General features: G+C 42.4%; 1 protein-coding gene across 1 annotated transcript in view; it reads right to left on the reverse strand.

Moving 5' to 3' along the window:
* FBXW8 (F-box and WD repeat domain containing 8) overlaps positions 1–12,433 on the reverse strand; it is a 114,001-nt gene that overhangs the window by 15,836 nt on the left and 85,732 nt on the right. Inside the window, exon 8 of the mRNA XM_082667783.1 lies at positions 3,544–3,671. Coding sequence (XP_082523909.1) covers positions 3,544–3,671 — 128 coding nt within the window. The remainder of the gene's footprint in view (positions 1–3,543; positions 3,672–12,433) is intronic.

Genomic DNA, 12,433 nt, shown 5'->3' on the forward strand with positions numbered 1-12,433 from the left:
TTTTGGAATCATCAGTGACTTTAAAGCAGCTATTGTAACTATATTCCATGAGGTTAAGGTACAATGATAAGAATGAATGAAATTCTGAGCAGAGAAACAGAAACAATGGAAATTTTGAACCAAAAAAGTATAAAATCTGAAATAAAAAATTCACTAGATGGGTTCAACAGCAGAATGGAGGTGACAGAGGAAACAGTTCATGAACCCAAAGTTAAATCAGTAGATATGTGCAACTTGAAGAATGTAAGGCTTAGGAAAGAAAATGAATAGAGCTTCAGTGACCTGTGGGATAATATCAAAAAGTCTGTTCTTCACATCACTGAAGTTCCAGAGGAGAGGGGAAAGGGATCAGTGTGGAAAAAAATATCTGAAGAAATAATGGCCAAAAACATCCCAAATTTGGTGGAAGACATAAATTTACAGATTCTAAATGTTCAGTGAACCCCAAAGGTTAAACTAAAGAAACAAAACAAAAAAACTCACAGTGGTCTATTTCCTGCAGACTTTATCTTGGTAACCCATTCAAGTTTCTCATAACTGTTCTAATTCCTAAGATTTATTTTTGCCTTCATTGAACAAATACAGACTTTTATTTAATTGAAAACACCATCCAATTCAAGAAGCACCATTACTTTATGTAATATTTTAACATGCTGCCATTTGTAAGATGTTATTATAAAAGACACATCTTGATTTTCATAGATGTGAAAATGTGAAGAAAAAAAAAGTGCATCTCAGAATAAATGCAAAACATACACAGTTAAGCCCTCTCTGAGCACTAGACAGACACTGTGGTAAGACACAAGCGTCCTGTCCTAACACCGGATGCACACCGCTCCCTCCTCTAATGTTACTTACCACTCTTTCTTCTTGGCTTAGCAGGAAAGGACAAAATACGCATTAAAAAAACCTCATTGATCTGTAGTGTTAAAACTCTTGTGCAGAGCCCCACCTATATAACCCCACTTTATAACCCTTCCCTCCCAGCGAGGGAAAAGTACAATCCAACCATAACTCAGTTCCCACCCTGATCATTCTCTTAATCTTTATCAGACTCTACTTAACCTCTAGTGACAAGCTAGGTGAGCTATTTGTTTCATTTTTAATTTCAGCTTATACCCACCCCCCCAAAAAAAACCAACTCCTTAGAAAATTCCACCCATGTTATTAGCAAAGTTACTCAAGCTGATTTCCTTAAAGAAACATTATTTTTGTTTTAACCTTGGATAGTTTTATGTACCTTTCGAGTCCATTTCATTCTCAAGTTATTTATAAAGTACTAAGAGAATGCAATAGAAGTTCAGTTTTTTAAATAAAAATGGAGGTTCCAAGGTTTTTAAACTGCATCTGTCATGAAGTGATAGCCACCTAGCTCTCTTCATAGTATTTGCCCCCTCCGTCCCACTTCTGAAATAAAACATAAGCTGTACAAGCCTGGGTGTGCATCTCTGATGAGTTCCTACTCATAGCTATTAAGTCTCTGGGAAAAACCCCACAAGACATACCTCTATCACTTCAAAGTCTAGAGTCCTTATTCCTTCCTTTTTCCAGATGTATAGTGCTTTTAAGCCCCATGTTTGAAATTCATATTGCTAACACTGTTAATGTGATTCATAAAGAACAATCTTATATATGATGGCAAGCCTCGGCGGTACCAGTAGTGGTCAAATAGCCGGCACACAGATCTACAAGTGGCCCTGATTAAATGCCATTTTGGATAGCCCCCTCCCCAACTCCAAGTCCCAAGTCTATTCTTTTCATCCAAAAAGACAAAGGGTGTAAAAAAACCCACAAAAAACGTAACTGGTTTACTAATAAAATGGCTTTTAACGTGGCCAGGTCTGGCCTTCAAAATGACCAGAGAGCCCTTTACACTGCACATTCGGCTTCTCCTCTGGCAACGGGGAGCATGGTCAGGCAGCCCTGCTCCAGAGGAAAACGTCAGCTTTACCGAGTATGTACAGGCCTCCTCACTGACAGCAGGACGTGCAGCTGACAATGGTCATGACAATCTGGCTGTAACTGTGCTTCTGGAGCTAATGAGGTTACGTTATATAGAAAGCAGAGGTCTCTTCTCTGGAACACCATTTTGGTTTCCTGGGAGCCTAGCTGTGGTTGAACACCTAAATGGTCATGCTGTCAACAAACTCTGAAGCATAACCTACAATCCCAAACCCTTCCATCTGGATGCCCCACAGAGCCCTCTGCATTTGCTCTCCTGGAAGGCAAAGAGCTGTTAGGTCCCTGTGGGTAGATCCTATCAGATAAGCTTGAAGCCTTTGTACAGCTCAGTCAGAACTGAAAATGGGAGAGTAAAACTATAAACTGATGTGTTTCATTTGCTGTGCCACAAGTGGGGCCACTTATCAAGCCTAGTTTGTTTTCTTTTTTTTTAGAGAGAAAAACTGCCTGGACATACACTGAGGAGTTCAATTCTCAAGCATGAGAAGTATCAGCTGTTTTAGGAGGGCTCGAGGAAAAAAAGATCAGGTATTTTCTTTCAATAAAGCATACTCACATCTTTTTGCTCTCTGGGAGGGAGATAGTAGTAGTGAAGGTCAGAAGTTGAAAATATTATCTGACAAAATAATTATTTTTGCAAGCTGCTGCACTGGTACGACAGAGGTCTGGGATTTGGCACAAAGGAGGACCCGCCTCACGATCTGATACCCCACCAAGTGGCCCGCCACCTGCAGCCCGGGGCTGGCCAGGGGAGGGGGCGCCAGCTGAACCTGGCCTCCAGCCACGCTACCTCTCTTCAGGGCACTGGATCAGACATGACAGATAACCAGTCAAAAAAAGAAGAAAAAAAAATAAAGGAAGAAGAAAGAAAAGGAAAAGACAAGGGGGAGAGGGAAGAGAAAGGAAAAAAGCCTAAAATTTGGACTCAGACAGTCTTTTCAAACACTTTAATCCTTCCATGCTGATGGGTCCTGGAGCGGCCGGAGCTGGCACTGGACCCTGTACCGGGAAAATCCAACTCCCTAAGCCAATACGTTAAAGGGAAGACTGCTAATCAGCTAAATAGAAACTGGAATCTGTTCACATGAAGTCTCTTTTTTTCCCCCATCACCGGAGGGACACCATAGTGGTCTGAAACACACTCTTGACATCATTTGGCAGGCAAACCTATTCTGCTGAACATGATTCATCCCTTAGGTTGTTGTTTTTAATATTAGAAAGTGAGCTTTTAAATGCCAAACAAATTTTACAGCAGGGAGACAAAAGATATTCCAAGTGGTCTCACTGGACCTTCCACCAACTGCGTCCACCAAATGGCCTAAAAGACAACCTTCCCATGGTGTTTCAAAAATGAGGCAGAGACGCAACTCCATCCAACTATTACCTAATACAAGACTTTGTTCTCCAAGTTCACAGGGATGGTATTTATGGGATCAGGGCTGAACTCAGGTGGGCAGAGATGTGAGTGAGAAGTGAGGAGGGTGAGCCGGGGAGGAAATCAGTGAGCTCAGTGGAGGCCGAGCGGCCAGGCCTCAAGAGAAGCTGCCTGTGGCTCTAAGATGCGACTCTACTGACACCTACCTCCTGTCCATGTTGCCACTGACCATGAGATTGGGAGGGCTGTCCCGGAGGTTGACGCAGGTGAAGTCGCCAAGCGCGTTGCCCAGCTTCGAGAGGCAGCGTTCTGCTTCCAGGCTATACACCAGGATCTGGGGAGGAGGAAAAACACGTGGGTGTGCGTTAGGGGCAGCAGGCCTGCACAAACAATTTCCACCCAGCGTCGCCCCGGGGCACGGTCACAGCACCAACTCCCATTAGAGAAGAGGCTCTAATACTCCATTTCCTGACCCCTTCCAGGTAATGACAGTATAAGGATGGCTCTTAGAACAACAAAAGGAAACACAAGAGAAAAGAAAATCCAAAGAATTCCAGGCCAAGGTGCAAACAAACTCATAGGACACAAAAAAATGCCAAATGGGGAAATTCGGTATCCCAATTTCTTAACACAGAAAAAGAAGCATGGAAACTAAGGGTCACTGACTGCTTCTGATTAGTTAATGGGGGAGGCTAACAAGAAGTCTGTGTACAGGTTCTCTCTCTCTTTTCCCCCTCTGTATTTATACCACAGAAGGTAAAAAGAACAAACAGTATAAGCATCCAGGATGATGAAGCTTGTACAGTTAACCACTAGATGATTCCTTTAGATTAAACTACAAACCAAAACATAGTCTTATTCCCAAACGTTAAAAAAAAATTTTTTTAATTGAGGTATAACTGATATTCCCCAACATCTCTCTTCAGTCACTCTCCACCAGCTAATTATAGTAAGCTCTGTTCCATAAGGTATGGAGGCAAGTAAGAGAGTATCCTTGATCTCTAGACAATGTATTCATTACATTTGAACACTGCCTTTTCTCCAGCAAATGGGGAAACAAGGATGATTCATAAGGAATCTTTCTGAAGATTATTTAAGTCTTTTACTAAAAAGATCTTAGTAATTCAATTAACATTAAGTGCTTGCCATGGGTCAGTAATTGTTGTAAGTACTGAAGACATAGTTAGTCCTTGCACCCAAATTCACTGTTCAAAATCCTCCTCATTTAAACACACACACACGTGAGCATACGTTATATTCTGTTGATCATGTGGTTAAAATTAATCACTGAACTCAAAAGTTTTAATGTTAATATTTTGTAGAGTCTCCTCTCTTAGCCCACACATGAAAATGATGTGCTATTTTTTCTTATTAACCTATACATTTATCAATTATCAGTGTACAGATTCCTATTTTAGTACTGAGAGGTTAATAAATTGACTCCACCTTGAAAACCATTGATCTCATTGTTGACACATATTTCTAACAATTGAATCTTTGGAAATTCCTAATAGTCAAAACAACACTATAATATTAAGTAAAACTGCTCACGGTATCTGAAAGGAAAGAGAGCAATTTCAAAATGTAAAATGCCTTTTTTTTTTTTTTTTTTGCGTTACGCGGGCCTCTCACCGCTGCGGCCTCTCCCGTTGCGGAGCACAGGCTCCGGACGCGCAGGCTCAGCGGCCATGGCTCACGGGCCCAGCCGCTCCGCGGCATGTGGGATCTTCCCGGACCGGGGCACGAACCCGTGTCCCCTGCATCGGCAGGTGGACTCTCAACCACTGTGCCACCAGGGAAGCCCGTAAAATGCCTTCTTAATCCCTAAAGACCATAGAGAACAAGCTAAATTTATTTTTATTTTCATGCAGTTGAAAATAAAAGTTTCTGAGAAAATTTCAACTGTAAAATATCCAAAATAAGATTCTTCTTCCAAGTATGGACATAGAAATAAATCAAATCTTCCATCTACAGTAAATATCCTAAAAATTACATGAAAATCGGTTCCTGGAGGGAGAAAAAAAAAAAAACCAGCAATGTCATGGTCTACCCTGAAAGTAACATTCTGCACTTATGTATCACTATACAGCTTTCAAGAGGGCTTTTGGACTCAATCTCTTCTTCTTTTTAAAATACTTCAACATCTATAGCAGGAAGAAATGTTCCATGATAAATATAAGAATTAAAATCTGATATTGAGTCTGTTCCTATGTCTTTATACTTTTTTTTTAGAAGTTCTTTTTTGACAAGAGGATAGATCATTTCTGAATGAAACAGTGGGATCTAATCCCTCTTCAAAAAGACTGCAAATTCATCGTATAAGTTAGTAGTCAGGAGTCAAGTATTTTCTAAAATGTTTAATAATTCAATGAATCAGAACTATCCAAAGAGTACCTTGACCATTACGTTTAGTTAAAGACCGCAGAGATTAGAAAACACATTACCCATCTCAGAGGCGGTTCTTCCCACGTTACGAGTCCCTCAACAACCTTTAGCATCTCTCTCTCCCCTCCACGCTCTCTCTCTTTTAATAAGGTTGAGCAAATGGGACTTCATTTTATCTGACTGCCACAGACTAGTGAGATTAATTATTCATGCTCACACTCTCCCTCTTGTTAAGACCATGCATTAGACTAATTTTTCTCTTTATTGCCCTAGTTGGGTGAGTCTCAACCCACGGCCACTTGACTCACTCTCAGAAGTGTATGGATATGCTGGAAAGAAGGAAAAAACAACCCATAGCTAAAATCTTGGAGAAAATGTTCTGCACTAATGTGACCGCCAAATCAATAGATGTTGCTGGGGATATTTTTCTTAAGTACCACATGTATATTACAAAAGGGTTTAATCAGTGATAAAGGCGCAAATTTGTATAGAAGTTGGATGTTTCTTTAAGAATTATCTAAACTGACTGAACCATGTTGTGTATTTTACAAAGGTAACTGCAGGAGACGCGGTGTGTAGTCCCGGACGCTGCAGGCTCTACTCCTTTCTCTTTGGCTTCCAGGGAGATCTAGAGGGCACCTGGTGGAAGCAAGCATTATTTAAAAAGAACTTTCTGTTTTTTCCTTCTTAGAGATGTTAAGGTATTTTCACAAATCCTAGTCTTAGAATCCTAACTTTCATTTTTGTCAATTATTCAAATTTCTCTGAAATTTCTAAAGAATCTGTGTTTTTTTCTGATTTCAAACATAATATATCTTGTGTAACCTTCTGGATAGCCATCTCTCAGGAATAACCACTTTAACAGTTTAGTGTATACAGTTGTCCCTTGGTATCCATGGGGGTTTACTGCCGGGACCCCCCGGATACCAAAATCTGCCCACGCTCAAGTAAGTCCCTTATATAAAATGGTGTACTATTTGCATATAACCTACATCTTCTCATCTACTTTAAATCATTTCTAGATTACTTACAACACCTAATATGATGTAAATGCTATGTAAATAGTTGCTGGTGCTCAGCAAATTCAAGTTTTGCTTTTTGGAACTTTCTAGAATTTTGGGGGGAATATTTTTGAGCCGAGGTTGGTTGAATCAGTGGATTCGCAACCTGTGGATGTGGAGGGCTATGTACTGCTAGACTTTTTCTATACACGTCTGTCTTGTCTGTGGCGCGCACACTCTCTCTGTGTATAAAATTATTTTTTTCTCTCGATGGAACTGTCGTTCTACAACTTGTTTTTCCTACTAAATAACATGAGAGTTCTTTCCTCGTCAGTACCTATACATAGATCTTGTTCTTTTTAAAGGCTGCATAGAACTTGTCTATGGATATATGATTCCATATTGATGTATATTTGGGTTGTTTCTAATATTTTAGACAAAATAAATAATGCTGTAATTCTTTCAACAGCCAGTAAACAAATGTTTATGACTCTTCTCTGTGCAGCAGGCACTGGAATGAACAGGGAGGGTGGATGATGTGCAGGAGCCTGGCTGGCTGCCAGCTGAAACAATCCACCTCTTCACCAGCTAGTGCACAGCCACCAACTGTCCTGGTCCGCCATTTGTGGGGCTCGCCTCTCTAAGGAGACCCACCTTACAGCCATGTCCTAGCAGGTGGTGGTGTAACAGTAGGGGCAGCAGTGTAGAGTCAGGATGGAGGTGGTGGCCACAGGCCTGACATCTGGGAAACATCGGCAACGCCCCGGTGCAGGCAGGCCCCGCCCCTCCCAGGTGTGACCCGGACCATTTAGTGTGCCTAGGACTGGCTTTCCAACCAAACCATGAGGAAAGGGATAAGAAATGGCTACTGCCCCTGCAGTGGGGTGAGCTCAAGGCAGGCCAACTTCCTCTTTCACCCATTAAGAACTGGACTTAGCAATACAAACATTTCCTAATCTGGGACTGCTATTAGCCTCATAATGAAACAGGAACCACTGTATACAGAAATAGCTATGAAGAGATTACAGAGCCTTGCAGTCCCAGACTTTTGGCTGTGTGCTAATGACTGAAAAAAGGAATTCCATTTGTGTTTTCTTTAAGTTTACCACAATAGTGAGTCTTCCTCACACTCCTATGTGTCATCTGCCAAAGGCATGACACCACCACCAACGTCAACCTGAGCAGCGGGCTCACCGCCTCAGGACCCCAGGCACTGCCTTTCCAAAGGGGTGAGGAGTTGTCAGAAGGCTTCCTTACAAGACTATAGCTTTTCAAAAGGCGTTGTGAATTAAAGATAATTTGTCTGCCACCATCTAAAAAAAAGAGAAGCGACAGAGAGAGAAAAGGTTAGGGGACGCTGTGCTGGATTGCAGCGAAGTAAAAGATTAAAAAAGGCACGGGGAGGAAGATTTGACTGAAATTCCTGGAGATAGCAAAGTCTACCTACTTTCTTTTCTGATCTCTAACAACCCATCTCCATCACTACCACATATATTTTGCCCTTCTGAGGGGGTAAAGTCATGATAAGAAGCCAAATTCTAGAGAGTAAAGAAAATAATCCTCATGGTCTCTCCTCTTCCATCCCAATTAAGCTTACTGTGTGTTCTCTTTGAGCCCTTAGCAGAGTTTATTCCCTCTTGTCAGCGCTGAAGGTATTCACCATCTACGCACCCCATCTGGTGTCCCCAGGGGGCCACCTTGAACCGTACATTTGCTTCCTCCAACTTTTCCCCAGACCCATGGTTCTCAAACACTGGAGGGTAGGAGGGTCACCGAGGAGACTGTGATTTTAGCAAGCCAGCTAAGGCACTGTTACCAAGCGCCATGCCACATATTGTAAAACACTGTCCTAGACTCAGACTGTAAGTTCCTTGGGGCAGCAATCCTATCATTCATTCCTGCAGCACTGACCAAGGGCCAGCACGTGCCAGGTACTCAGTAAGTGCTTGTAGATTAACTGACTGGTACACATTTATCAGGCAAACCCAGGGCTTACCATGGTCTGGTACATAGTAAGTACTCAGATAGTCCTTGTTTTGCTTAACACATTCCCCCATTTCTGGATGCCTAATCTTGCTGCTGGCTTGTACAAAGGAACCCCTTTCCTTGTACTCAAAACAGAAGGTTCCACAGATCTCTCTCCACAGTCTCCAGATTCCAGAACTCCCAAACTGTATCCAGGCCCAAGGTTCCACCTCTGACAACACAGCACACTATGAATGTCTAGAATGTCTGGGAAACCATCCTGTTCACAACACTGAAGATTCAGTCTAGTAAACATTCCTGTAAACATTCTGTTTAACTCCTACGAAACCCGAGAAAGTCCGAGGAGGCAAAAATGAAGAAAGCACTACAACCCGAAAGGGAAGTAGCACTCACATCAGGGGCTGCTCTGGGGGCGTCTGCCAGCGTCAGAGCCTGGAAAACTGGGGAAATAGGAGGCAAGGTTTCCAGCCAGTGCCAGGTGGAACCAGAACTGATAAGTCTGCCTAAAGCTGGGCCCCTTGGACAGCTATGTACACTCAGCAAAAAGCAAGATAGGAACAAAAATCTATCCACTGGTGAAGAGAGCCTACGTGGCAACTTGCCTGTCTCAGGTTCAGCTCAGGATGGAAAATGTTTGCCCTCGGCCTGCAAGCCTCACGCAGGTTGGGAGTTTGAAGTTATACTACCTGCAAGGCCAAAAGACCCCAGGTCTAGTAATAAAAGTACTTTCATGCTGGTGACATGCTTCCTGGTACCTGGCAGAATCTTCTCAGGAGGAAGATCCTCTCAACCCAGGCCCCACAGGAGATCTACAAATCAAGATCAGCCAAATGTGAGTTCACAATTAAAGTTTTTTCCCAACACAGAAACAGCTCATCACAAGTGAGAGACAGAAAACAGGCTTCCAAGGATATCAGATGTTTATCAGATGAAGAAAAATATGCATGCTGGAAATGTTTACAGAAATAAAAGAGGGTGAGGGGTCAAAAGCAGCAAAACTGATTAAGTAGCTTTGAAAAACAAAACAAATAGAATTTCTAGAAATTAAAAAAAAAAATCAGGGGACTTCCCTGGTGGTGCAGTGGATAAGACTCTGCACTCACAATGCAGGGGGCCCTGGTTTGATCCCTGGTCAGGGAACTAGCTCCCGCGTGCATGCCGCAACTAAGAAGCCCACGTGCTGCAACTAAGGAGCCTGCGTGCCGCAACTAAGGAGCCCACGTGCTGCAAATAAGACCCAGTGCAACCAAAGGAAAAAAAAAAATCAATGGATGAGTTAAACGGAGTCCAAGAGAGAATCTGTGAACTGGAAGACAAAGATGAAGAAATTATTGAGGACGCAACACAGAGAGATGGAGATGGAAAAGATGAGTGAGTGAGGAAGAGCACAGAAGGGAGAACAAGTTGGTCTAACACACATCTAACCTGAGTTCTAGATAGAAAGAATAGAGAGAATGAGGGGAAATTTCAACAAGGCAATGGCTGAGACTTTCTGCAACTGAAAGGAAAGAAGTGCAAGAGAACCCCAAACAGGGAAAATAAAACTAAATCCACACCTAGAGACAGCAGAGTGAAACCATAGAAAATTAAAGACAAGGAAAAACCAGCCAAAAGAAGAGAAAAAGTCCTAAATGGGAATGACAGTTAAACAACTTCTCAGTAATAACAGTGGAAGTCAAACCAATCACCTCTTCAAAGGTCTGAGAGAAAACACCTCTCATCCTGGAATGATAAAGGACTAGTAAAACCACCTTTCAAGAATGAGTATGAAATAAAGATGTTCTGGGATAAAAATACCGAGCGCAGAGAGCACTTGTGGCCAAGAGACCCTCACTACACAATATACTTTTGGAAGATATAAAATCATTCCAGAATAAAAGGTCTGAAATGCTGGCAAGAACAGTGAGAGAAGATTCAGGTAGATGTGCACGAATATATGCGAATGTTGACTATACACAACAACAACGCTGATTTGGGGTTAAATAAATAGAATAAACTCTATCTAGTCATTATTATTCCAAACAGTCAAGTGCCATGCATCAGGGCAAAGTACCAGGAGCACAAAGATGACAGGTGCACGGGGGACCTCCAGCATCATGGTTTGGAGTGAACAGATACTTTCTTGGATACCTGTACCGTGTTTGGCACAAAGGAAGGACTCAGTATCTATTTGCTGAAAGAATGAATAAGTGCTGCACACCTCTGCCTGTGTCGATTACAGGTGAACGACACACCAGCCTTACATTAAAGATATCCCCCCCCACAGATGAACACATTAAGTCAATTTGCTTTCCACCAACAGCAGTATATTTAGCTGGTTCATAAGTGGGAAGTACAGTTTTATTCCATACAGAACTCAAAGTACAAGACTAGTAATGCTCAACTTAAAAAAAAAAAAAAGACAGAAGAAAAAGACCTCTCAGTCTTTGGGGTAGAATTTACTCATGTAAACGACCCAAGCTGCTCTTCTGACCCAACATAAATATGACCCTCAAAAATGTGCTCAAAAATTTTACTACAAAAAATGCAAGGTCTGCATATTGATGTTCACATACAAAGCTAAGTGAACAGTCTCTATAAATTCACAGATGAGCTAAGATTGTAAAAAACGATGAGAAAGACAGTTGGGGAGGGAAGGCGAGCTAGTGAGAAAAGAGTAAATCATACAAAAAACAGCCAATAAAAAAATAAAAAAGCAGTTAATATACATGAATAATGGATGTCTGATTTAAAAGCAGTTTACTCTGATATGATGTAATTTTTGACAATCAGCCAGAGAGACTATTTTGTAAGTCCTTGCCAGAGATAAGTCAGTGCAAGAGGCTTGGTAACGCGGCGTATCTGTGAACATGTGGAAAATGACTTTCACCACCATCCCAAAGGTGACTCTGCTGGCAAACAAAAACTTGCCTCTCAGGTGCTTTTAGCAGCAGCAAACAGCAAGATGCAGAGCCAAAGAAAAAAATGGACCCCTGACATGAGCACAGCTCCCTGAAACACAGCAGCCCCTCAACAGTCTCCATGACATGCTTCTGGCACAGTCCACCCTCAAACGCGGCACAAAGGGAGAAGCAGCCTGAACCGCTTTCATGTTTAAGTTTTAATGAGAGTGACAAGCCCACGAGGACAGGATATTTCAGGGATGGGACGGTGTTGCTGAGCCTCGCCAGGCACCGGGTAGGCAGGCCCGTGTGCACTCCCCACCACCACGTGCCAATGCACCTGCAACCCCTGCTGTTCCAGGACTGGACTCTGCCCGGGAAGGCACTGCCAATCACTGCAGACTGTGCCAAACATGGGGCTTTGTGATGTGGGCAGATGTCTACAAAGGACCAGAGCGAGGCCAAACCAACACCTATTGTGACCTAAGCCTGAAAAGAACCCAGAGAGCAGGAGTGCACTTGGGTGAAAATGCAGGCCAATATGACCCAATCTCTCTCTCCCCCTACACCCATAGGTGCTGGAAATAATGAAGGAAGGTAGTGACCAGAATATGGTTCTCTGCTTTGCTTCAGGGACCTCTTTAGACAGTCTCTGTCCTAGTGCTAGAAGAAGGACAAGAGGTACGACTAACAAAGAACGGGTTGATGGGGTACATAAAATGAATAGGAACCGCTCACTGTCAGAGCATTTAGCACAATGAAGAGATTATAATTATTATGCAAATATATAACTCAAAGCTGAAAATCCTCACATACTCCTTTCAGGTTCCCAGCAGGCCTCA

This window comes from Grampus griseus (genome assembly GCF_964374135.1).
Source record: "Grampus griseus genome assembly, chromosome: 12".
Classification (NCBI taxonomy): Eukaryota; Metazoa; Chordata; class Mammalia; order Artiodactyla; family Delphinidae; genus Grampus; species Grampus griseus.